The 25,606-nt window shown below is 36.0% G+C and overlaps 6 protein-coding genes across 6 annotated transcripts; 2 read left to right on the forward strand and 4 right to left on the reverse strand.

The window, feature by feature from the left end:
• Window positions 1-1,404: 1,404 nt before the first annotated feature.
• Window positions 1,405-2,040, reverse strand: MONOS_16530c3 (uncharacterized protein; the record flags this gene model as incomplete). Its single annotated transcript, XM_067869435.1, has 1 exon — window positions 1,405-2,040. One exon carries the CDS (start codon window positions 2,038-2,040, stop codon window positions 1,405-1,407), a length of 636 nt encoding a protein of 211 aa, XP_067718518.1.
• Window positions 2,041-10,746: 8,706 nt separating this feature from the next.
• Window positions 10,747-11,382, forward strand: MONOS_16530c4 (uncharacterized protein; the record flags this gene model as incomplete). The annotated part of the gene is made up of 1 exon (XM_067869436.1): window positions 10,747-11,382. The coding sequence occupies one exon, from the start codon at window positions 10,747-10,749 to the stop codon at window positions 11,380-11,382; it is 636 nt and encodes a 211-aa protein (XP_067718519.1).
• A 2,863-nt stretch (window positions 11,383-14,245) lies between these two features.
• On the forward strand, window positions 14,246-16,167 carry MONOS_18503 (uncharacterized protein; the record flags this gene model as incomplete). The annotated part of the gene is made up of 6 exons (XM_067871529.1): window positions 14,246-14,453; window positions 14,540-14,607; window positions 14,695-14,772; window positions 14,835-15,135; window positions 15,330-15,754; window positions 15,856-16,167. The coding sequence occupies 6 exons, from the start codon at window positions 14,246-14,248 to the stop codon at window positions 15,961-15,963; spliced, it is 1,188 nt and encodes a 395-aa protein (XP_067718520.1). The 3' UTR covers window positions 15,964-16,167.
• A 356-nt stretch (window positions 16,168-16,523) lies between these two features.
• On the reverse strand, window positions 16,524-18,422 carry MONOS_18504 (uncharacterized protein; the record flags this gene model as incomplete). Its single annotated transcript, XM_067871530.1, has 1 exon — window positions 16,524-18,422. One exon carries the CDS (start codon window positions 18,420-18,422, stop codon window positions 16,524-16,526), a length of 1,899 nt encoding a protein of 632 aa, XP_067718521.1.
• An 816-nt stretch (window positions 18,423-19,238) lies between these two features.
• Window positions 19,239-20,257, reverse strand: MONOS_15143c2 (putative large subunit ribosomal protein L10e). The gene is made up of 3 exons (XM_067868001.1): window positions 20,224-20,257; window positions 19,772-20,090; window positions 19,239-19,711 (listed from the first exon to the last, which is right to left on the reverse strand). Exons 1-3 carry the CDS (start codon window positions 20,231-20,233, stop codon window positions 19,393-19,395), a joined length of 648 nt encoding a protein of 215 aa, XP_067718522.1. The 5' UTR covers window positions 20,234-20,257; the 3' UTR covers window positions 19,239-19,392.
• A 281-nt stretch (window positions 20,258-20,538) lies between these two features.
• On the reverse strand, window positions 20,539-24,513 carry MONOS_18505 (uncharacterized protein; the record flags this gene model as incomplete). Its single annotated transcript, XM_067871531.1, has 3 exons — window positions 20,539-20,542; window positions 20,918-21,076; window positions 21,275-24,513. The coding sequence occupies 3 exons, from the start codon at window positions 24,511-24,513 to the stop codon at window positions 20,539-20,541; spliced, it is 3,402 nt and encodes a 1,133-aa protein (XP_067718523.1).
• Window positions 24,514-25,606: the final 1,093 nt, after the last annotated feature.

The following is a 25,606-nucleotide window of genomic DNA, read 5'->3' on the forward strand; positions in this document are numbered from 1 at the left end:
AAACAGAAAAATTGGAGAATGGAAGAGAAAAGGCAAAGGAAGACTTTTCAATTGAGCACATCAATCATTTGCATCAAAGCTGTGAGTTCATTCGCTGCGTCTTTTCAATTCATTCTCAGCAACCAAAAATAAAAAGTTTGATATTTTCATGAATGCATTGTTTTTGTATTGGGCTTGAGAAAAAGGGGGTTTGGAAGAATAGATTTTAAGAACATTTCATGAATTGAAGAAAAATGGAGAGAAAAGAACAATTTTGAGCAGAGATTAAGAGAGATCAGTCAAGGAAATAGAATAAGGATAGAAAATGATTGATGAATGAAGAAATATTTATTTATGTGGCAACAAAGCAGATGAAGGGAAATGCAATTGGAGCAGAACTTTTGGATTATATTGTGAGAAAAGAATGTGAGTGAGGTATCTTCTCTTTCTCCATCAATAAGAAAAAGCAGATAAAAGCAGAATGATGAAAGAAAAAGGAAAAGAGATGAAAAACTGGACAAAAATGAGAAGAATGTGAAGAGCAATTAATTCTGATTGACTTGTTCTGTCATTCATATTCTGAGTTGGAGCATTGGATTAGTTTCTTTTTCAGCCATGTTTGCTGTTGTTGTCTTTGGTGCTCACAAAGCTGAACGTTGAATTCTTCATTAAAGCTATCATCACCATTGCTGCTGAATCCTTCTCAAGAAATTTCATTTCGTTCTTCATCTTCATCATTGTCTTCTTCTTCTCGTGTATTGGTGCCAAATAAAATTTTGGAAAAAAGCAGACAGAATTTGTGAATGAAGAAGCTAACAAACAAACAAACAAAGGCAGAAATGGAATAATGATGAATGGGAAAGTGTGAAAAATATCATTTGGTTGAATATTGTGGAGGAAAAATCAGTTGTTTCTTCGATATTTTGGATCTCTCGAAATACATTAAATGACTCTGTCAAAGCACCGAAGAACAAAAACAGTTTTTGAAACAGAAAATTTCTTGTTGAAAAAATTCATTGGGGTTGCATTTATTGGAAGAATTTCTATGAAATAAGAAGAGAAATGATAAAAATGAACAAAAGAGAGCAGGTGAAAAAGGATAAATTGGCTATTGTTGAAAATGAAGATGATTCAAACGAAGAAATACATTTTGAGAGACGAATAATAGAAAGCATTCCCAAAAGCAACAAGTGGAATTTGCATTTGATGAAAAGGAGAAAATAGATGAAGAAATTTTGAAGAAGTATTTTTATCTGATCTGACGTTATAGATTTTTGAAAAATAAGCGATGATATAAACTTCAAATGAAAAGAAGATGAAAGCTCATGAATTTTTCAATGATATGGAAAATGAATCAAAATTTGAAGATGAAACGATTAAAGAAAGTTTAATATTTAAAATGATGAAAATTAGAAAAGCATTGAATTAAGAAATCGGAAAAAGTTTATCATTTCCAGTGATTTTTGTGTCAACTGCGCTGAAGGTGAGTGTTTGAGTTGGAACAAATATTGAGGAAAGGAGGGTGAGAGAGGCGTCTTGGGTATCTGTCATGCGAACAAGAGCAAATTCAATTGTTTTGCATGGATTGAGTTGTGTGATTCCGCAGAGATCGGTGTTTGTTCCATTATTTGACACGATTTTGAATGTTGTTATGAGAGGAAGCCATCTGTTGAACACAGCGTTATCAGCTGTTCCTGCATTCCAGACTCTTTTTGATTCTGTTGTTGACCCGCACTGATTGAATGGGGATTGGGTGATGCTGCTGCCATTGAAGAACGCATCATTCCCCATTCCATTAGTTGCGGAATTGCCATCGAAGAAGCAGAAAGTGATGAATTTGAACCCGCTCATCCAATCATATGTTCTTGTGCAGCACAGCGCAGCACCGCCGTAGGTAGTTGGATTTTCGACTTTGTTGTTGATGAACTGGCACTCTTGGAGCAAATATTGAAGAGGTATTACTGGTGGAGGGTAATGAAACGTGACTGCGCCAGTCGCATTTCCACCAGTATTTGCGATACAGACACAATTTTTGAACAAAAATTTTCCATTTGATGTCATGTTATCAAGCACGATTTCCCAGCCAGTTCCACACCAACTTGTTATTTCGCAACTTTCAACTCGGTTTTCTGATAATACCCAAACAGAACTGGATTGCGGCCAGCCAATATAAGCAGCTCCTCCATGAGCCGCAGTACAACTTGTGAAATTGGATTTTGCGATATCAATCTTCAACGAAAGATTACAATATAACGCTCCACCGTATCCGTTACTTGAGCATTTGTTGAATGAACAGGAAGTGATTGTGAGATTGGCATTTGCACAATAAACATAAAGTGCACCGCCAGATGAAGATCCACCAGTTGAATCATTCCATTCGCACCACTCAAAGCGATAGCTATTCAAAGCAGTGAAGGACAATCTGCTTAATTTCTCTCTGTGAGTTTCATTTCCAATGTGTTCAACAGGAGCATTTGGTGAAGAGCGTGTTTGGTGGAGAAAAGAGGTATTGAAGGCAGAGAGAGAGGTGGATGGGCAGTTGATGGAAGGGAGAATGGCACCATCGATGGGGTTGTGGGTGTGGAGGAAGATGATTGAGATGAATGCGAAAAATATTTGGAGGATTTTGTTTGTCAGAAGAATACGCAATAATAAAGAGGAGAAAAAATAGAAATTTCATCGAAACTCTCTGTTTTTATTTGTTATCATTCTCCTCAGCAAATCTCGACCTTTAATCAACGTATTTGATTTGTTCGTCATCGTCGTCTCCTCCTCCTTCTTCTTCTTCTTCTTCACATTCTTCTTCTTCTTCTTCTACTTCTTCTTCTTCTTCTTCTTTTTCTTCTTCACCTTCTTCTTCTTCTTCTTCTTCTTCACCTTCTTCTTCACCTTCTTCTTCACCTTCTTCTTCACCTTCTTCTTCCTCTCATTTTTTTCTGCTTCATCTTTGTTGATCTATTACTTCCTGCTGGGTCAGAGCATCGACTTTCTGATGCATTTCAGCTGTGCAATCAGCAGCTCTGCAAAATTGAACGAAAAATAGCTTCATTCACATTTCTTCCTCTCAACGACCGTTCACCAAATACGCCTTTATTTCATGTTTCATTCGCAATATTGGAAATGAAATGTCATCTGTACAAAATCTACTTTTCATTCTAATTGTCTTTTTCTTCTTCAACGCCTTCTTCGATGATTGACAAAAATAATGTTGATTTTTACGTTTCATTCAACTCCCGTCAAATTCAGCGCAAGGCCTTGTCTTTCATTCCTACTCAGATAGACGAAAGAAATATTTATTCTGACATAGAATTTCAATCAACCTAACACAGCAACGGAAATGATTCTATAACCTATCGAGAAAAGCCGACCACAAAGTGCACAATAAAAAATAGAAATAGAATCTGAATTATTTATTTTGAATCTGAAAGAATTACAGAAAACAGAAGGAGCAGGGCAGAAGACGTTATTTGGAACAAATTATAATGTGGATGATCTTCGAGAGATTGCATAATGTCATGCGCCTTCAATATATCACAGAAGATGAAACAAAGAGAGAAAGCAATTTTGAGGAAAAGTCATGTTTGAAGGGAAGTCATATGAGATTCTGGTACTAATTGGATGCAAGCAAGTTGAAATCGGAAAGGTGAAGAAAATATAAACTGAAGAAAATTGCCTGATATATATGAATATATTTCTTTTGAAGATACGACAGCAATGAATCTTTTTTCATGAGCTTAATTTGTAGTTGATGGAGAAGAAAAATTAGATGAGGTAATGACGAAGAAATATTTTTGTCTTGTTGATGTTATGGATTTCTGAAAAAAATAATGATGATATATACTCCAATTGAAAAAGCTATGATAGCTTATGAATTTTTCTATGATATGGAAAATGAAAGAATTTATATGAGAACCTGAAAAAATTCATCATTTCCTGTTGTTTTTGTGTCAGCAGCGCTGGATGTGAGTGTTTGAGTTGGGACAAATGCTGAGGTGAGGAGGGTGAGAGAGGCGTCTTGGAGGAGGGAAATGAAGTCAGTGAGGGCATACTCGATGGTGGCACATGGGGTCTGTTGGGGTCTGCCACAGGCATCTGTATTGGTTCCATTGCTGGCAACGATTTTGTTCTGGGCGATGAGGGGGAGCCAGCCATTGAACACGGTATTATCAGCTGTATTGTTATTCCACACTCTTTGTGTTGGAGTTGTTGAGCCACAATTCTCAAATGGAGATTGGGCTATAGAACTGCCACTGAAGAACACATCGTTTCCTCTGCCATTTTTGGCAGTGTTGCCATCGAAGAAACAGAATGTGATGAATTTATTTCCGCTCATCCAGGAATAAGTTGAATTGAAGAAAATTGCAGCACCTCCATATTTGACAGAGGCAGTCAATTTGTTATTAATAAATTGGCAATCATTTATTAAAAACTGACCTGGATTATTGCTTGGAGGATTTTGAAAAGTGAGAGAGCCAGCAGAATCACCACCAGAATTTGCAATGCACTTGCATTTGGTGAACAGGAATTGGCCAGATGCAGACAAGTCATTTAGCAAGAAATACCAGCCAGTTCCACACCAATTTGTTATTGAACAACTTTCCACTCTGTTATCTGAGAATGTCCAAACAGAATTTGATTGTGGATTTGCAGCATGGACTGCTCCTCCATGAGCAGCCGAGCAACTTGTGAAATTGGATTTTGCGATATCAATCTTCAACGAAAGATTACAATACAACGCTCCACCATGGCCATTACCTGTGCATGAACAATTGTTAAATGAACAGGAAGTGATTGTGAGATTGGCATTTGCACAATAAACATAAAGCGCTCCTCCATAACTTGATCCACCAGTTGAATCATTCCATTCACACCATTCAAATTTATGGCTGTTAGCATCAAAGGAATCCAGTCTTCCAGGTTTCGCTCTTTGAGATTCGGTTCCAACATGTACAACAGCAGCATTTGGAGAAGAGCGTGTTTGGTGAAGAAAAGAGGCGTTGAATGCAGAGAGAGAAGTGGAGGGGCTATTGAGGTCGGGGAGGATGGCACCATCGATGGGGTTGTGGGTGTGGAGGAAGATGGATGAGTGGATGGAGAGGGATGAGTGAAGGGAGAATGAGGGGATTGAATTGGTGTTGGTGTTGGTGGAAGTGGAAGAAGAGGAAGAAGTGGTTGATGTGAATGGATAAAGTGAGTGCGAGGGAAGGGATGGAAGGGTTGGATGGATCGAGAAAGAAATCAAAGAATGAAAAGAAGTTAGGAATGCGATGTGTTTCATTGAAACAACTTTTATGTTTATGCTTGGAGCAATGAAGATTTTTGGAATATGGCAAAAGCCTTTTTTAAAAAAAAATTAAATTTGCATTCAATTGGATTGTGTTTGTGCAATGAAAGCACAAAAGTTTTTGAAGCAACGTTCAATTCTCGAATCAATTTTTTATTTTGTTTCATTATCATAATATTTTTTGTCATGTTTGTATTGAAAAATAAATGACTGCATATTTTGAATAAGCAATGTTTGCTAAATACTTTTATAAAAAAGCAAAAACTATGACAAAGTTAGAAATCAACAGCCTTTTTTTCAGATTAAATTTTTTATAGATTTCATGTTCAATCGAATAAATTAAATTGTTCATTGAAGTTTTCTTTGTTTGAATTATTAAATCTAATTTTCATTTCATCAAACTGAACTTTATTGCTTTTTGAAGTTGGGTTCAATTGTTGAAAATAAAAATAAAAAATAGAAAAACATAAAAAACATTATTTGAAATGTAACATGCTCTAATGAGTATTCGGGATCAAGTCTGTTGCTTTCAAAATTTTGTTCCAACCAGCATTTTTGAACCTTTTCGTTAACAGATAATTTTTCAATTTTTCAACTTTTTTTTATTTAAAAATGTTAAACTTTTAATGATTTGAAAGCAGAATTTGTTTGGAGCAAATAATGGTTTTTCTTTCAATAAGGAAATAATATTTTCCCCATTTTCTGGTCATGCCAACGATTTATCTTAAGATATTTTGTGTTTCAAAAAATGAACGATGATGAGAACTTTTAAATATGATTCAAGAATTTGGGTGATTATTTTTGAAATCATAACTTTTTTTCTAGTTGTTGATTTTTGAAAGGTTGTTTATCACTGAGATAAAATTTTGAATTTAAATGAGAATATCATTATTTCTGTTTCAAAAAAAATACTTCAAGCTGATATAAAGATAAACTTTTCTTGGATAAGCCTGTTCACAATTCAGAGTTCGTTAACTGATATTCAATGTTAATTTTCGAATCGAAAAATATGAATGAAAATATATGATTTCAAAAATAATCACCCATGATATAATATTTTGAAGGTTTTCTGTTATTTGCTTTTTTCCAAAAGTGCTCAGGAAAGCCAGAAATTTTAGGTCCCGAAAAAAAAGGGGTTTGATAAATTACTGACCCAACATATAAAATTTGTTGGTTTTTTGAAATACGTTTGAAGTCACAAAACATTTGCTAGTATATCAATGATATCTTATTGCAGATATGAAGGTTCAATTTATTTTGAAATCTGTTAAAGCTTAATAATGTTGTGAGCGAAACAATTTTTTTATGCTTTGTGATAAAAAAAAAAAGCTTTATGGTACATATTTTTTCCAATAAGATGAAAAATACACTTTGACATTTCACATCCAATAATGGCTACTGTTTATTTTTAAAAAAGTTTGTAATTGAAAACAAAGTGAGAAAAATTTAATTAGAAAGAAGAAAATAATTCTTGAATCATATTTAAAAGTTCTCATCATCGTTCATTTTTTGAAACACAAAATATCTTAAGATAAATCGTTGGCATGACCAGAAAATGGGGAAAATATTATTTCCTTATTGAAAGAAAAACCATTATTTGCTCCAAACAAATTCTGCTTTCAAATCATTAAAAGTTTAACATTTTTAAATAAAAAAGTTGAAAAATTGAAAATTTATCTGTTAACGAAAAGGTTCAAAAATGCTGGTTGGAACAAAATTTTGAAAGCAACAGACTTGATCCCGAATACTCATTAGAGCATGTTACACTTCAAATAGGGTGCATATTTTATGTTTTTCTATTTTCTATTTTTATTTTCAACAATTGAACCCAACTTCAAAAAGCAAAAGTTCAGTTTGATGAAATGAAAATTAGATTTAATAATTCAAACAAAGAAAACTTCAATGAACAATTTAATTTATTCGATTGAACATGAAATCTATAAAAAATTTAATCTGAAAAAAAGGCTGTTGATTTCTAACTTTGTCATAGTTTTTGCTTTTTTATTTTTATAAAAGTATTTAGCAAACATTGCTTATTCAAAATATGCAGTCATTTATTTTTCAATACAAACATGACAAAAAATATTATGATAATGAAACAAAATAAAAATTTGATTCGAGAATTGAACGTTGCTTCAAAAAACTTTTGTGCTTTCATTGCACAAAACACAATCCAGTTGAATGCAAATTTAATTTTTTTTAAAAAAGGCTTTTGCCATATTCCAAAAATCTTCATTGCTCCAAGCATAAACATAAAAGTTGTTTCAATGAAACACATCGCATTCCTAACTTCTTTTCATTCTTTGATTTCTTTCTCGATCCATCCAACCCTTCCATCCCTTCCCTCGCACTCACTTTATCCATTCACATCAACCACTTCTTCCTCTTCTTCCACTTCCACCAACACCAACACCAATTCAATCCCCTCATTCTCCCTTCACTCATCCCTCTCCATCCACTCATCCATCTTCCTCCACACCCACAACCCCATCGATGGTGCCATCCTCCCCGACCTCAATAGCCCCTCCACTTCTCTCTCTGCATTCAACGCCTCTTTTCTTCACCAAACACGCTCTTCTCCAAATGCTGCTGTTGTACATGTTGGAACCGAATCTCAAAGAGCGAAACCTGGAAGACTGGATTCCTTTGATGCTAACAGCCATAAATTTGAATGGTGTGAATGGAATGATTCAACTGGTGGATCAAGTTATGGAGGAGCGCTTTATGTTTATTGTGCAAATGCCAATCTCACAATCACTTCCTGTTCATTTAACAATTGTTCATGCACAGGTAATGGCCATGGTGGAGCGTTGTATTGTAATCTTTCGTTGAAGATTGATATCGCAAAATCAATTTCACAAGTTGCTCGGCTGCTCATGGAGGAGCAGTCCATGCTGCAAATCCACAATCAAATTCTGTTTGGACATTCTCAGATAACAGAGTGGAAAGTTGTTCAATAACAAATTGGTGTGGAACTGGCTGGTATTTCTTGCTAAATGACTTGTCTGCATCTGGCCAATTCCTGTTCACCAAATGCAAGTGCATTGCAAATTCTGGTGGTGATTCTGCTGGCTCTCTCACTTTTCAAAATCCTCCAAGCAATAATCCAGGTCAGTTTTTAATAAATGATTGCCAATTTATTAATAACAAATTGACTGCCTCTGTCAAATATGGAGGTGCTGCAATTTTCTTCAATTCAACTTATTCCTGGATGAGCGGAAATAAATTCATCACATTCTGTTTCTTCGATGGCAACACTGCCAAAAATGGCAGAGGAAACGATGTGTTCTTCAGTGGCAGTTCTATAGCCCAATCTCCATTTGAGAATTGTGGCTCAACAACTCCAACACAAAGAGTGTGGAATAACAATACAGCTGATAATACCGTGTTCAATGGCTGGCTCCCCCTCATCGCCCAGAACAAAATCGTTGCCAGCAATGGAACCAATACAGATGCCTGTGGCAGACCCCAACAGACCCCATGTGCCACCATCGAGTATGCCCTCACTGACTTCATTTCCCTCCTCCAAGACGCCTCTCTCACCCTCCTCACCTCAGCATTTGTCCCAACTCAAACACTCACATCCAGCGCTGCTGACACAAAAACAACAGGAAATGATGAATTTTTTCAGGTTCTCATATAAATTCTTTCATTTTCCATATCATAGAAAAATTCATAAGCTATCATAGCTTTTTCAATTGGAGTATATATCATCATTATTTTTTTCAGAAATCCATAACATCAACAAGACAAAAATATTTCTTCGTCATTACCTCATCTAATTTTTCTTCTCCATCAACTACAAATTAAGCTCATGAAAAAAGATTCATTGCTGTCGTATCTTCAAAAGAAATATATTCATATATATCAGGCAATTTTCTTCAGTTTATATTTTCTTCACCTTTCCGATTTCAACTTGCTTGCATCCAATTAGTACCAGAATCTCATATGACTTCCCTTCAAACATGACTTTTCCTCAAAATTGCTTTCTCTCTTTGTTTCATCTTCTGTGATATATTGAAGGCGCATGACATTATGCAATCTCTCGAAGATCATCCACATTATAATTTGTTCCAAATAACGTCTTCTGCCCTGCTCCTTCTGTTTTCTGTAATTCTTTCAGATTCAAAATAAATAATTCAGATTCTATTTCTATTTTTTATTGTGCACTTTGTGGTCGGCTTTTCTCGATAGGTTATAGAATCATTTCCGTTGCTGTGTTAGGTTGATTGAAATTCTATGTCAGAATAAATATTTCTTTCGTCTATCTGAGTAGGAATGAAAGACAAGGCCTTGCGCTGAATTTGACGGGAGTTGAATGAAACGTAAAAATCAACATTATTTTTGTCAATCATCGAAGAAGGCGTTGAAGAAGAAAAAGACAATTAGAATGAAAAGTAGATTTTGTACAGATGACATTTCATTTCCAATATTGCGAATGAAACATGAAATAAAGGCGTATTTGGTGAACGGTCGTTGAGAGGAAGAAATGTGAATGAAGCTATTTTTCGTTCAATTTTGCAGAGCTGCTGATTGCACAGCTGAAATGCATCAGAAAGTCGATGCTCTGACCCAGCAGGAAGTAATAGATCAACAAAGATGAAGCAGAAAAAAATGAGAGGAAGAAGAAGGTGAAGAAGAAGGTGAAGAAGAAGGTGAAGAAGAAGGTGAAGAAGAAGAAGAAGAAGAAGAAGGTGAAGAAGAAAAAGAAGAAGAAGAAGAAGAAGTAGAAGAAGAAGAAGAAGAATGTGAAGAAGAAGAAGAAGAAGGAGGAGGAGACGACGATGACGAACAAATCAAATACGTTGATTAAAGGTCGAGATTTGCTGAGGAGAATGATAACAAATAAAAACAGAGAGTTTCGATGAAATTTCTATTTTTCTCCTCTTTTATTATTGCGTATTCTTCTGACAAACAAAATCCTCCAAATATTTTTCGCATTCATCTCAATCATCTTCCTCCACACCCACAACCCCATCGATGGTGCCATTCTCCCTTCCATCAACTGCCCATCCACCTCTCTCTCTGCCTTCAATACCTCTTTTCTCCACCAAACACGCTCTTCACCAAATGCTCCTGTTGAACACATTGGAAATGAAACTCACAGAGAGAAATTAAGCAGATTGTCCTTCACTGCTTTGAATAGCTATCGCTTTGAGTGGTGCGAATGGAATGATTCAACTGGTGGATCTTCATCTGGCGGTGCACTTTATGTTTATTGTGCAAATGCCAATCTCACAATCACTTCCTGTTCATTCAACAAATGCTCAAGTAACGGATACGGTGGAGCGTTATATTGTAATCTTTCGTTGAAGATTGATATCGCAAAATCCAATTTCACAAGTTGTACTGCGGCTCATGGAGGAGCTGCTTATATTGGCTGGCCGCAATCCAGTTCTGTTTGGGTATTATCAGAAAACCGAGTTGAAAGTTGCGAAATAACAAGTTGGTGTGGAACTGGCTGGGAAATCGTGCTTGATAACATGACATCAAATGGAAAATTTTTGTTCAAAAATTGTGTCTGTATCGCAAATACTGGTGGAAATGCGACTGGCGCAGTCACGTTTCATTACCCTCCACCAGTAATACCTCTTCAATATTTGCTCCAAGAGTGCCAGTTCATCAACAACAAAGTCGAAAATCCAACTACCTACGGCGGTGCTGCGCTGTGCTGCACAAGAACATATGATTGGATGAGCGGGTTCAAATTCATCACTTTCTGCTTCTTCGATGGCAATTCCGCAACTAATGGAATGGGGAATGATGCGTTCTTCAATGGCAGCAGCATCACCCAATCCCCATTCAATCAGTGCGGGTCAACAACAGAATCAAAAAGAGTCTGGAATGCAGGAACAGCTGATAACGCTGTGTTCAACAGATGGCTTCCTCTCATAACAACATTCAAAATCGTGTCAAATAATGGAACAAACACCGATCTCTGCGGAATCACACAACTCAATCCATGCAAAACAATTGAATTTGCTCTTGTTCGCATGACAGATACCCAAGACGCCTCTCTCACCCTCCTTTCCTCAATATTTGTTCCAACTCAAACACTCACCTTCAGCGCAGTTGACACAAAAATCACTGGAAATGATAAACTTTTTCCGATTTCTTAATTCAATGCTTTTCTAATTTTCATCATTTTAAATATTAAACTTTCTTTAATCGTTTCATCTTCAAATTTTGATTCATTTTCCATATCATTGAAAAATTCATGAGCTTTCATCTTCTTTTCATTTGAAGTTTATATCATCGCTTATTTTTCAAAAATCTATAACGTCAGATCAGATAAAAATACTTCTTCAAAATTTCTTCATCTATTTTCTCCTTTTCATCAAATGCAAATTCCACTTGTTGCTTTTGGGAATGCTTTCTATTATTCGTCTCTCAAAATGTATTTCTTCGTTTGAATCATCTTCATTTTCAACAATAGCCAATTTATCCTTTTTCACCTGCTCTCTTTTGTTCATTTTTATCATTTCTCTTCTTATTTCATAGAAATTCTTCCAATAAATGCAACCCCAATGAATTTTTTCAACAAGAAATTTTCTGTTTCAAAAAACTGTTTTTTTGTTCTTCGGTGCTTTGACAGAGTCATTTAATGTATTTCGAGAGATCCAAAATATCGAAGAAACAACTGATTTTTCCTCCACAATATTCAACCAAATGATATTTTTCACACTTTCCCATTCATCATTATTCCATTTCTGCCTTTGTTTGTTTGTTTGTTAGCTTCTTCATTCACAAATTCTGTCTGCTTTTTTTTCCAAAATTTTATTTGGCACCAATACACGAGAAGAAGAAGACAATGATGAAGATGAAGAACGAAATGAAATTTCTTGAGAAGGATTCAGCAGCAATGGTGATGATAGCTTTAATGAAGAATTCAACGTTCAGCTTTGTGAGCACCAAAGACAACAACAGCAAACATGGCTGAAAAAGAAACTAATCCAATGCTCCAACTCAGAATATGAATGACAGAACAAGTCAATCAGAATTAATTGCTCTTCACATTCTTCTCATTTTTGTCCAGTTTTTCATATCTCTTTTTCCTTTTTCTTTCATCATTCTGCTTTTATCTGCTTTTTCTTATTGATGGAGAAAGAGAAGATACCTCACTCACATTCTTTTCTCACAATATAATCCAAAAGTTCTGCTCCAATTGCATTTCCCCTTCATCTGCTTTGTTGCCACATAAATAAATATTTCTTCATTCATCAATCATTTTCTATCCTTATTCTATTTCCTTGACTGATCTCTCTTAATCTCTGCTCAAAATTGTTCTTTTCCTCTCCATTTTTCTTCAATTCATGAAATGTTCTTAAAATCTATTCTTCCAAACCCCCTTTTTTCTCAAGCCCAATACAAAAACAATGCATTCATGAAAATATCAAACTTTTTATTTTTGGTTGCTGAGAATGAATTGAAAAGACGCAGCGAATGAACTCACAGCTTTGATGCAAATGATTGATGTGTTCAATGGAAAAGTCTTTCTTTGCCTTTTCCCATTTGTTCTCCAATTTTTCTGTTATAAAAGACATTCTTAATGAAGACGAAAAGAAGAAATTCTGTTTGAGACTATCATGATTTCTTTGTTGTTGATGATGATAGAAGAACAAGAAGAACGAAGAAATATCAGTTGTGAAGTGTTTAATGTTTGTTGACGGTTTGTCGAGAAGAATTTGAAACAAAATGCGTTTTTGGAAAATGGTGATGAAGATGAACAATGATGATTTTGATCTAAAGATATGAGCTTCAAGAGAGATGAATATTGAACGAGAAATCAGCAGCAGAATTGACAGATGGATGAAATGTTGAAGAATAAATCAGTGAGTGGGAGAGTTGATTGAATTGCCGAAGAAGATGAAGATGAAGATTTTGAATATATAAACACCATGTGATATTCAATGAACGCCTTCTGCTTCAAGCATCCCACAAATTGAATTGCGAATAAATTGGTTGTTCTGTCAGAACATGATAAAAATTCTCCAAAAAACACTCATTGAAAAGAAAGTGCCAAATCCATTTCTGTGAAAGTGACTTGTCTCTCTTTTCGGGTGGACTGACTTTCTTGTCTTCCATGTGTAATTTTGTTAATCTTTAGCCATCTTCTCCTTGTTTCATTCATCTGCGTTGAGGAAAGGTTATAAACATTTTCCGTTTTGAAAGTTCTGATACCCCACTTGAAAAGAATTTATTTAATCCATTCATTTAACTCTCATAATGCGTAATAATTTTGAAAGTTAAATATCGAATATTATTTAAATTTTTATTCCATTATTTTTATTTGGGATTAATGCAAAAAATTTGACTTTGAATGATATCCATTTTCAAATAAGAATTTATTTCGAATTATAAACTTGTACTCATGAATTGAATTCTCGATAAACAACAAGTCAGTCATTATCAATTTCGAAAAAACTTGAAGGAAAAAATATGTAAATATTGCGCTTAAAAAATTAAAAAAAATCACTGAACTAATTTTTTTTTTTTCAAGTGCGTTTTTGAAGGAATTAAATTATCCAAATTAAAGTCGATTTTTATTTTTCACTTTCTCAAATGAAGTTGAGAATTGAAAAAAAGAAGTGAGTTAATTTGAGAGTTGTGCACATTTTTTTTGAACAAAGTTATGTTTTATTCGAATTGATTGATGTTCTTTGAAATGAAAATTCATTATCAAATTTCAACATCTATTTTTGGAAAATAATAAATTAAATAATAATCCTTCGATTCATAAAAGAAGGATAATCAACATATCGATGGAAGACAAATATTATTTTTTTCGAATTATTTACAGAAAAAAAATATGAATAATAACAAATTTTCTCAATCAAAATTTGCAGATTGCTTTATAATATTTGTCAAAAAATTAGAAATTATATTTCTCTGAATTTCATGATTAAATCATAACTATAAAAAGTGAATATAAAAATTAGAATATTAATGTGATCAAAAGACCCAAATTAAAAGTCTTTTTCAATGGAAGGCAAATCGCTCTCTCCTTCAGATGAAAACATCCTATCAGCTTTGGAAGTTGGATCAGCATTAAAAACAGAAGAAAAGAAAGCAAAGCTCGTGTCATTAATTAAATCACTTGCAGTTGCTTTGACTAATGAAGGAATCGTTGAAGAAGATAGTCCCATTGAAGTAGCATTGAACAAAGCGTTCAGCAAAGAAGAAGAAATTGGTTTTATTTTTGAATAAATTCGATAAAATTTTCATTGCATATTTTAAAATTCGTATTTTTAATTGCTTTGAAATGATTTTTTAAAGATGAAAAGCCAATCACAGAAAAAGATCTTGAACAATTCCAAACCAGATTCACTTCAGAACTTGTCGAGGTTATTGACAATTTTTGAAGCACATTTTTTTAAACGAACGATTCCAATAACTCACGTTAAAAATTTTGATTTTATTTACCGATACAGGAATTATCAACAATGAAGACAGTATGCAAATGTGCTATTGATCAGTTTGTGGATATCCCAGGTCCAGATCCCGATGAAGTTTGCATATTATTAATTTTTGAGATTTTGTTCAAATATGAAAATTTTCAATAATATTCAAGATCTCTTTTTCACCCAAATCAGCTACAAAAGATGATGAGGAGGAAAAAGAGGAAAAGAAAGATAAAAAGGAGAAAAAAGCTAAGAAATCAAGCAAGAAGAAGAAGAAGAAAGAGCACAAATCCGAATCTTCATCTGATTCATCTTCTGATTCAGAATCAAGTTCTGATGAAGATTCTGATGATGATTCCGACTCGTCTTCAGAATCAGATGAAAGCTCTGATTCCGATTCGTCCTCGGATTCCTCATCCAGTGATTCAGATTCAGATAAGAAAAAGAAAAAAGAAAAGATGCCGAAAGGAAGTTTGAAAAATATTAAAAAAAAAAATAATTTTAAATTCAAAACATGAATTTTTGATTTAAAATGAAAAATATCAACATTTTTTATTTGATTTCTGAAATAATTCTTAAATACTTGCAGATTTTTATATTTATATTTTTATTTATTTAACTTCTTTTCTTTTCTATTTCTTACATTCTTTCGATTCATGATAGAGGTGACTATTGGATGGGCGAATCCAACCCTTTCCGGAGTCACATTGAAGAAAAATGTGCTTACGTGGTCCAGCTCAACCACGGGGATGAGCATGCTAAAGAAGCCCGTGAAAAGGGAATCTGGAAATTTGAGTTTATGATGAAGGATGCGAGATACGGCAGCTGGACGCCTGTGTTTGGCATTGCTGTGTTCCCGAGGACGTATTCTCCTTCTTCCTGCTTTGGCCACGATTCGCAGTCGATGGCGTGGTATGCGGGAGGAAGCACGTACCAGGGTGGGACGAGCACCAGCGGGAACGAAACATTCCAGGATGGGGACAGATTGGGGATGGAGATCAACATGAAAAAGAAGATGGTGATATTCTTTAAGGATAAAAAGAGACAGAGAATTTACTACACAGGAATACCGAAAGTTATTGTGCCTGGAGTTTGCTGTTATATTTTGACATTCCGGCGATTCAAAAGAAATAATGCTGTTATTTTTTATTTCTTCTCCTCTCTCTTAAAAATTTCGTGATTTTATTTTAGGTTGGGCTGGGAAAAGTTGGGGCAACAGTTACACTTATAAATATGAGGACTATCCACAAATTTTCATTCAAAAAGAAGTCTGATGACTTGAAATTAGTGTGGAGATAAAACGTAATGAAAAGTGGAGCTTTCTTATTTGTGAACGGTCAATGATTGAGAATTTGATCATGTTCATTGCATTTTAAGTTCATTTTTTTTTGTGTGTGTGTGTGTGTGTGTTGAATACTTCATCTCAATGCTTTGTTTTAGTCGGTTTGTTGGTTTTTTCCAATTAAAAATTGTTCAAAAACAGGCAAAGAGTTGAAAATGTAATTTGTCTATTAAAACGTTGCAATTATTCCACACTGCATTCAGCTAAGAAGAGTACTTTTTGAGTAGGCGATTTCTATTGAAAACTTCAATAATCTCGAGATACTGAATTAATAGCACTTAATTATTCAAAGGAAAAAGAGGATGCTCAATCCGTTTTAGAAGGAAAAACAATTCGACATTAACCAACTCTACAATTTCTAAAAAAAGTGTTAATTAATTTATCACTTTCTCAAACTTCTTAATTTCATTAAAACATGTGATTATTAAAAGCTATTAAAAACAAAAGCAATATGACAAAAAAGTTTTCAATTTGTTAATAAAAACATCAAACAACATTCTTCTGAATAGCTTTATTTTCAGTCATTATCAATGCTTTTCTCGTTTTCTAAATCATTTCCACTTCCATTTTTCCTCTTTCTTCTTCTCTTTCTTTTAATTCTGCAATTACGCCGATCAAAAGTCCACAAGCAATCGCTTCCTTCTAATTTTTTCTCGCCAATCAAATGATTTGTTAAATTGAAGAGGATTTTATGTGACTCAATTCGATTCTTTCGAGTGTACGCAACTTTTCTCCGAATGAACGCTAATGCGCGATTTGTTCTTTGTTCTTGCGTTTTTTCTTGCAAACCAAAAATACTGTAATATCCAGGTCTTTCCATAGAATCATCATAAATTCCAACTTTTTCCTCATTGCTTATAAGTTCCCGCTTGGTTTGATTCGGTAAGAACGCTAACTTCAATTGAGAAAACGAAGAAAACGAACAAAAAGGAACAACAAATGGAGGAAATGCAAAATTGAGAGAGGGAGATATCGAATAACTTTTCTTTCCTGGATGCATCACATTTGAGGAGATAAATGCTTCATCGCTTTGAGAAAAGAACCACAACAAGTAATGATCTTCATCTGATAATGCAGAACATTTTCTTTCAGGTGGAAGCGACTCACCATCTGTCCTGTTAAAAGTTGGATTTGAAGTCCTTTTGAATGAAGAATCTGTGTTTGCAAAACATTGAACCCCCAGATATGAGTTCGTTCGATTCGATGAACATGTTTGATTTGGCTTTTGCAAATGAGAAAAAGATTGCTCGAATATGCTTGTTGAAGTAACTTCTTTTTTGTTGTGTTGCATTTTCAAGTTTTGACTTTTCTTTTGCAGCTTTTCAGCTTTTCTCATTGAGTCTTTCACGCACTGCTCAACATAACGATCCAAATCGCTCATTTCCTTCATTCTCACTTCTTTTTCCATTTTCTCTTCCATTTTTCCAATTTTAATTTTTAGCTGCTCTTTATCAAGTTCACTCATTCCACGTGCTGAACCTTCAATAAGCACGTTTCGTAACTCCTCAAGTGTTAACTCATCCGAAACATTTGACAAATCTTCCGCTTGGCTACCTTCAACTGGAATATCTTTCCTCTCCAAAAGCTCTTTAGGTGCAAAAATCTTATTCTTCTCAAGCGCTTTCTTTCTCGCTTCTTCCCACATCTGTTTTTCTTCTTCGCTTCTAAGAAATGGATTCTCAACCCACTTTCCAAACAGTCTCAGGTGCATCTTTGCTTCTTGTATTTCCCTCTTAATTATGCGCAACCTCGCTCGTCTCTCCTTTTCTTCACGCAAACGTGCGTTGTGGAAATACTCATTAGCACTTCTTTCCTTTTCAGTATCATTTTCTTCATCACATTGCAAATCAAACGACTCTTCTGTTTCAGTCTTTCTTTGATCAACAACTTCGTTAATCGCTACCCTTTCTTCCATCATCATCCTTCTTCTTTCTTGCTTTTCTTCTCTTTTCTTCCACCGTAAAGCCATCCACTCTTCGCGAAACTGTGCAATAGCTGAATCTCTCTCTCCGTTCTTTTCCGTGTCAATGTCGTAGCACAACTCCCGCTGGCTTGCCCGAACCGGATGCCATCTGGCAATTGTCTCTGTGATGTGAGGATCAAGTGAATGAGACGACAGCGTTGATGATGTTTCAGTACACGAAGTGTTTTCTTCTGTCGAAGACGAATCACATTCCAAAGCAGAATCGACATAATGTGAAGAGATGAAATTTGAAAGAGGAGGTTTTGAAGAAGGATTGAAAGGAAAAGAAATACAAAGAGAGTTTTGAGCTGTGGTGGTGGTAGAAAATGCATCATTTTTGATCGACTGGCACTTATCGTTCTCAAATGAAGAATCTTTTGAAGAATTTGTTTTTGCTTCCTCTGCATTTCTTGCAAATGTAGTTGTATGCTCGCTTCTTTTACAAGGTCGCATGAAGTCATAAAATAAATAGGATACTCCTTTTCTATCTCAAAGTAATTCTCGCAATGTCTTGAAGCATTTGCCAAATTCATTGCTGGTATTTCATTTTGCCGTTTCTCTTGAAGCTCGTTTTGCGTATCTTTAGTTGAGTTATCAAAATAAAGTGGATTTTGATACGAACTGTTCGAGGGTTGACATTGAAAATCATTCAAATTGTTGTCAGAGCGTTGATAAATTTGATCCAATTCACTTGAACTTTTATCAATAGAAGAAGGGAAATCAAATGAATAATGAAATTGTTGTTGAGTGTTTGGCCCAATCGATTCATGACTTTTTCCAATTGGAAAACGCAAAAGCTCTGAATGTTCAAAATCTTGATCAATATGTGAAGAATGAATCAAATAAGGAAAAGAAGATTTAACAGTTTCATTCTTTGTCGTATGTGAACTTTCCTTTTCGAAGAAGTGTGATGCTTCTGCAGACGATTGTTTCATGAAATTATCCCAATTAAGTAAATTAGACGATTTCTGCTGATAACAAGGTTTATGCTCATCAATAACAAGTTTCGCAACTGCATCATATCCACGCAAATTATTGGTCGATGTTGTATCAAAAGAAGAAGAATAAGAAGGAATAGGCTGCAATAAATTTGATTTGTCTATTTGACAAACTTCTTCTGTAAAAGAATGCATATTCTAAAGAGTCAATGGAAAATAAAGCAATTTTAGATAAAAATAAAGCAAGGTCAATGTCAAACGAAAGTGTTCTCCTTTTCCATTTGAAAAAATTAACTAACTTGTATTTTTCTCCTCATCAAAAAAATAAGGGTTCAGAAAAGTCAAATATTTATTTTCGTTTAAAAAGTTATTCAACCAAACATAAAAACAAACGCAACGAGTAAAAGAAATAAAATTATTACAAAAACAACTGCTAATAAGTTGTTTTTCTATTTAAATATTTAAAATTATCAAATATTAATTAATTAATTGCGTGCATGAAGTGCTTTCTCCATCACGTATGGATTCTCTTTCACAAGTTTAACGTTGAGTCCATCAGGAACAATTTTGCCTGATGCGCGCAGTTTCCTGTATTGGTCTTGTGTGTATTTTGTGAATCCCCATTTGTCAGAAACAACAACCTTTTGTCTTCCTGGGAATTTCATTGAAGCACGACGAAGACCTTCAACAAATGCAGCCTTGCACTTTTCTGGTCCACGAACGGAGATGATAACATCGCCAATATCCACACGTGCAACAAGACCGCATGGCTTTCCCCATGCGCCTCTCATTCCTGTTTGAAGTCTGAAATGGATAATAAGAAAATTTGAAATTATGAAATATGAAAACATGATTCTAGCAAACCTATCAGCGCCTGCACATGAAAGCATCTTATTAATTCTGATAACATGGAACGGATGAGCACGAACACGAATGTGGAAAGCATCTTTTCCTCCGTATTTTGTGACATATTTGTTGACAGCAACACGTGCCGCTTCGAGTGCTTCACTTGAAAGTTGTTCCTTCTCGAGAGAAACGAGATGAACACAAAGAGGGAATTCATCAACGGTCGCAGTTTTTCTGCCTAAGTCAAAGTTTCTAATCTTTGGATCTGGAACACCACGGTTAAAACGAGATTTTGGAAACGGTCTGTTTTTCTGGTAACGATAGCAACGTGCTGGTCCTATTTAAAAGAAGTTAAATCAAATACATCAAAACAATTTGATATAACATTTTATTCAACGTTCATTCAAAAAATAATTTTTATAAAAAATTAGGTGAATACAATAATTTTTATAAAAATTCGAGTTACAAACTTCTTCCCATGTATTCTTAAAAATAAAAATGATTGATCGAGAATACCAACATCGGAATTAATTTTATTCCCATCAGTCAAAAAACTGAAGTTTTTCGGAAAAATAGAAATCAATATGAATCAGAAAAAGTCATAATAAAATACATTTTCTATTCTCAAATTACATTTTAACAATTACTCCGACATAAAACACATTGCATAGACCAATGATAATGACCTCAAAATGAATAAATTTGGCATTTCACTTCAAACATCTTTTTAAAAAAACAGAAAATTGTGCGAAATCAAATAAATAATTATAGTAATGTGCAAAAAATTAACTAAAACAAAATTAAAAATAAAAATAATAATAAAAAATAAAAAATAAAAATACATAAAAAAGAAACATATTTATTATTATAAAAATATATCACATTTCAATCTTCAAAATTCGGAGGTTGCTCATCCAAAGGCAGTTTGAATGGACGGCTTTCTAAAATGCCACTGCTGCTTGAGTGATTCACTTTCAGCTCAGGCGAAGAGAAAGAGAAAGAGAAAGGGGAAGGGGAAGCGGAAGATGAAGAAGAAGAGGAGGAGGAGTAAAGAATATAATCCCCGAGTTAATTGGAGTGCTCATTTGTGAGTCAAACAAATCCATACCTCTTTTATTCTTCCTCTCTTTCTTCCTCTTCCTCTTCCTTTTAACCACAACAAACACAATCACACCCAAAACGCCCAGCAAAACCACACTCAGCCCAATTGACAGCGAAATAAAGAGAACAACTTGCTCTTTTGAGATGTCATTTTTGCTCTTTGTCTTTTCAGCAGCGAGAACGACATATTGTGTGTGGGCTGTGTCATTAACAGAATAATCACTGGTGGGATAGACAAGACACGCTAATAGAGATTGGATGGGGACAGAAGAGAGAGAGGCATGGGTGTGGAATGAAGAGAAGAAAGAAGAGAAGAGAGAAGAAAAGAAAGAGAAAAATGAAGTAAAGTGGCGAATGAAGGAAATACATGGAAAATGTGGTGATAATGATAATGATGATTGTAATGATGATGAAACATACAAAGAACTTTTTGGTTCACAAGAAAGTTGAGTTGAAGTGAGTGAATGTGAAGAAGGCAAAGAATTACATACAGAAATATTAGAAGGAGAAGGAGAAGAAGAAGAAGAAGAAAAGGAAGAAGAAGAAAACACAAGCTGTGAAATGGGAACAGATGCATAAGCTATATTTGATGACTCAAACGACGAGAATTCGAAGCTGAGTGGATTGTCATTCGGATCAGATGTGGCAAGCATGAACGACAAGCCACAGGGAAACAAGTTTGTTCCTTTGAAAGTCATATGCAGCAGTTGCTCGTTTGCTGTGTAGGTCACTCTTGTCAGCTCTGGCACAAACAACGACGATGTCAGCGGAGTCAGAGAAGGAGAGAGGATGAGTGAGCATTCTTCCATTTGGAACCAGAGCGGAGAGCGGTTGTTGCTGGCGCTGTTGTCTGGGGCAAGCGACATCACTTCGACAGAGCCATTTCCTTTGCAGTGGATGTTGTGGTGGATCTCCTTCCACTTGCCAGCAGTCACGCCATTGTCGATGAAGGAGGAAGAGGCGATGGCGAGTGAAGAAGATACCATTGAAACAGCTCCGTCTGGTGCGTTGATGAAGGATGTGTTGCTTAATCGAGCAGGAAGTGTAGATAAATGCATCATCGCCCCTCTCCAGCCACATACATCATCATCATCTTCTTCTTCTTCTTCTTTATTCTCTATATCCATTGCAACATCATTCACAATAGACTCATTCATTTCATTCAAAGATCTTTCATTTGGAATGGGTTTCTTGTATCCCTTGAAAATGGTGTCTGAGATCAGAGCGCCAGAGAACAAGACAGAAATCACAGAGCCACACACAGAAGAGCAGTTGCTTCCACAGCCATCGAAATAGCAGTTCTGTATTTTGACTGGCATAAATGGATCGATGCTGAGCAAGACAGCAGATCCTCCTTGAGAACACACGATATTCGTAAATGTCGAGTTCACCAGCTCAAATTTTCCGGAAAATTTTTGTTGCAATTTTCCACTGCTTTTTGTGATTAGTGAGCTGTTGATGAGGGAAATGGAGTCAAAATCAGAATGAATAATTGAGCATTGGCTGTTGTACTCGAACGTAAAAGCGGGGACATAAAATTTGAGGTTGGAGCATGTAACGTACAGCATATTGAGTGTTCCTGTGACGATCAGAAACAACTTGCACGAAAGAGCAGCTGTCACTTTTGAACTGGCATTGATAGAAACAGGGTGAATAGATGAATTGTGGCTCGGCGATTTCTTTGAAGGAACATATGCAAAAGACAAATAATCTTCAGAAAACGAGGAAAATGAGCAATTGTTAACGGTCAAATCATTTCTCTCTGCCAGAAATATTGAGCAATGTTCCGTTTCACAGTTTTTAAACCTGAAATCACAGGTGGAAAAATGAACTTCTCCGAAGATGTTCAAAAGAGCCCCAGTGCTGTTTGTGTCAAATTCTCCAATGAGAATCTGCGCTCTTTCAAAACTCTTGCAGGACTGCACCTCAACAGACGACAAAACCATCTCCCTGCGAATCTCAATGCTGTTTGACAGACACAAAGCACAGAAATCTTCGCTCAATCGGCCAGCTCCGGCGAGAAACGTCTTGCACGGCTGCCCCACCGTTCCGCATGCTTTGGAGTCCTCAGCATTTGGATCTGCCCCATCCACATAGACTGTTCGGTATCTGGAAACATTCAAGTAGTTCGCATGCAAATCTTGCGTCTCCATTTCAAAATCTTTTGCTTCATTTAATTTCATATTTGAACAGACGTTAGTGGAATTGGCTTTTCCATACAGCACAAATTCCATCATTTTATCAAAATCTTCCGTTTTTGCTCCTCTAAAATCAGTGCTCAGCACAGCTGTCAATCGTCTTACGCGGATTCGCATCGGATGTGCAACCTCTTTCAGATCGTCAGCGACAATAAAGACACAACGCCCTTCGCTCAGCCTCACAAGCGAAAATTGATTGTCCGTGATTGAGAATGCGCACCCACCTCCTCTGCAGTCCAAGAAGATTGCGCCTCCGTAGCCGTCTTTCTCGATCCCTCCTCCGTTGAAAGAGGTCGAATTCACCATCAGCTGGCTGTTGGACAGAGCAGATAAGCGATGGTGCATAATACCGCCCTGATAAGAACAGACAGATTTGCATTCAGTGAAGTTGCAGTTGTTGATGCGTATGCAGATGTTTCCAACTGGTTGCTCTTCACTCAAAAAGTGCATTTTCTCTTTCGGCTTCAGATAGATGATTGAGGGGCCTTCAGGAATAGGGCCAATGGTCTGGAACACCACATTGCTTATCAAAAGCTTGAAGCTCAAAGAACAGTCGATGACAAACACTGGGGAGTTTGTTTGAGATGAGTCGAAATGGCACTTGCTGAGGGAAATATCGCCATTCATCTGAGTGTTTGAACGCAATGGTGAAGGAAAAGACGAAGGTGAAGAAGAAGAAGAAGGTGAAGGCAAGTCTTCGACGGAAAAGAAAGAGGAGCTTTGGAAGTTGTTGTTGTGCACGTATAAAGTGTCAATATCGACACAGCAGTTTCGAAACACAGACATCTGCGTGTTTGTGATGGTAGAGTCAAACAAGTTGATGTCGCTGAGCTCAATGTTACTGTTCTCGGCAGCAAACACAGGAATGTGGAGAGCAAACAGGGATTCAGTAGTGATGATGGAATAGACAATGTTGCAACGACACTCAATAAACGCAAAAACAGACTCGACTTTTGACTGCAGCTGCTCGCCGATCACAAAACTGATAGATGAAATGGTGAGCACGCTGTGCCCTTCAACCATGCCTCTGGAAAGAGGAGGATCTGTCTGCACGTGCCATTTTGCATTGGCATCTGAATTTGAAGTTGCATCGTTTCTGTTGGACTCTTCAAATGAATAGCTTTTCGAAGGCACCAAATACATCTTGGAAAGATGGGATGCGCCTGCATCTTTCGAACGAATTGTGACCTCCATTCTTTTTAGAGGCTCAAACTCGTACGAAGCGTCAAGCACGATGATTTCTCGGTGCTCGTCCATCTTCTCGTTCCTCTGCGCCACAAAGCCGGCTGACTTGCAGGGAGTATCTTCGTCCCCGCAAGTGACCCAGTCAATGGCATTGTCCTGTCTTCCAGACACAAAATAAGGCGAGCGATGTTTCATGTCGAGGAAGGATATCAAGTCAATCGGAGCCAAATAAGCTGTCGGATCGTAAACCATCACAGACCCCTTCCATTCATTCATCGAAGGAGAATACGTGAACAAAAATGACTCAAGTCAAAGCCCTGAAGATTTCGGGTGCTTATAAACATGTTTTTGGCAACAGCCGCCTCGTTCTGCTCAAAAACAGATTGAATACGAAGAAGCTGTCGATTGAGTTTCCCCAGTGCCCGTCCAAATAGATCGCTCCACCTTTGCCTTGCTTGGCGCGAGTGCCACATGAAACGAAATTGGTAGTGTTCAGCACCATCTGAATCCTCGAGGCAAGAGGCATCATCAGCACCCTCCGAACATGGAGTTGTTGCTTTCGCAGTCGAGAAAAGAACACTCTTTGAAGTTGACGAAGCACATTGACTCAGAATACTCGTTTGGGTCTGGGAAAGAACAGGCAAAGTTCATAAAGACAGGGTAAAAGGAATCTGTGCTGAGATTGGTGAAGTTGGAGCATAAATGTAACAGTCATTGAAACTTTTTCCTGAAATTCGAATTATTTAAACAGAAAAAATTATGATAAAACACACGCACACAAGATTTATAAGATTAATTAAAAAAATCAGTTCATTTGTAAAAATAATATTTAAAAAAATTCATACACTTAAAATGAGCTGAAGAAAATATCCTGAATCAAAGAAAAGCCATTCACAGTGGAATTTTCAAATGACAAGAACGAGTTTACCAATTTTATCAACGCGCATGAATAGCAATCATCATGGATGCTCTTTGCAGCTATCGCAGAGTCCACGAATTGCAGATCAGATGCCCCTTCAAACTCCAAAAAGGGCAAACGCAGTTCTTATCAGGAACAACTGAGACTTGGCTAAAGCACATCTTAGTGCCATCTCCATGAATGTATGTCTTCACTTTTTGATTTTTGAACTCTTGCTGCCACACAAAAGATTGCTTCTTGCTTTCCCCGACTATCTTAACGTCCTTTTGATATATCGCAATATCATCGTAATTTTCTAAATAAACTCCATTTTCCAATGAAATTTCAATGGCCAGTTGTAATGTTGACAATGCCTTTGAAATCGACAAACATGCTCGTGTGTCTCAAAGCCGCAAAATGCATCATCATCTGTTCCTCTTAACAGATCAAAATGGCCGCACAGAAGTTCTT

This window comes from Monocercomonoides exilis (genome assembly GCF_001643675.1).
Source record: "Monocercomonoides exilis strain PA203 chromosome Unknown scaffold96-25606, whole genome shotgun sequence".
Lineage (NCBI taxonomy): Eukaryota > Preaxostyla > Oxymonadida > Polymastigidae > Monocercomonoides > Monocercomonoides exilis.

What these genes read in the sequence shown, in the direction of transcription:
- MONOS_15143c2 (XM_067868001.1), bottom strand. An exon ending in TCATGTGCAGGCGCTGATAG is followed by an intron (nt 19,712 to 19,771) that starts GTTTGCTAGAAT and finishes TATCCATTTCAG; the next exon opens with ACTTCAAACAGGAATGAGAG.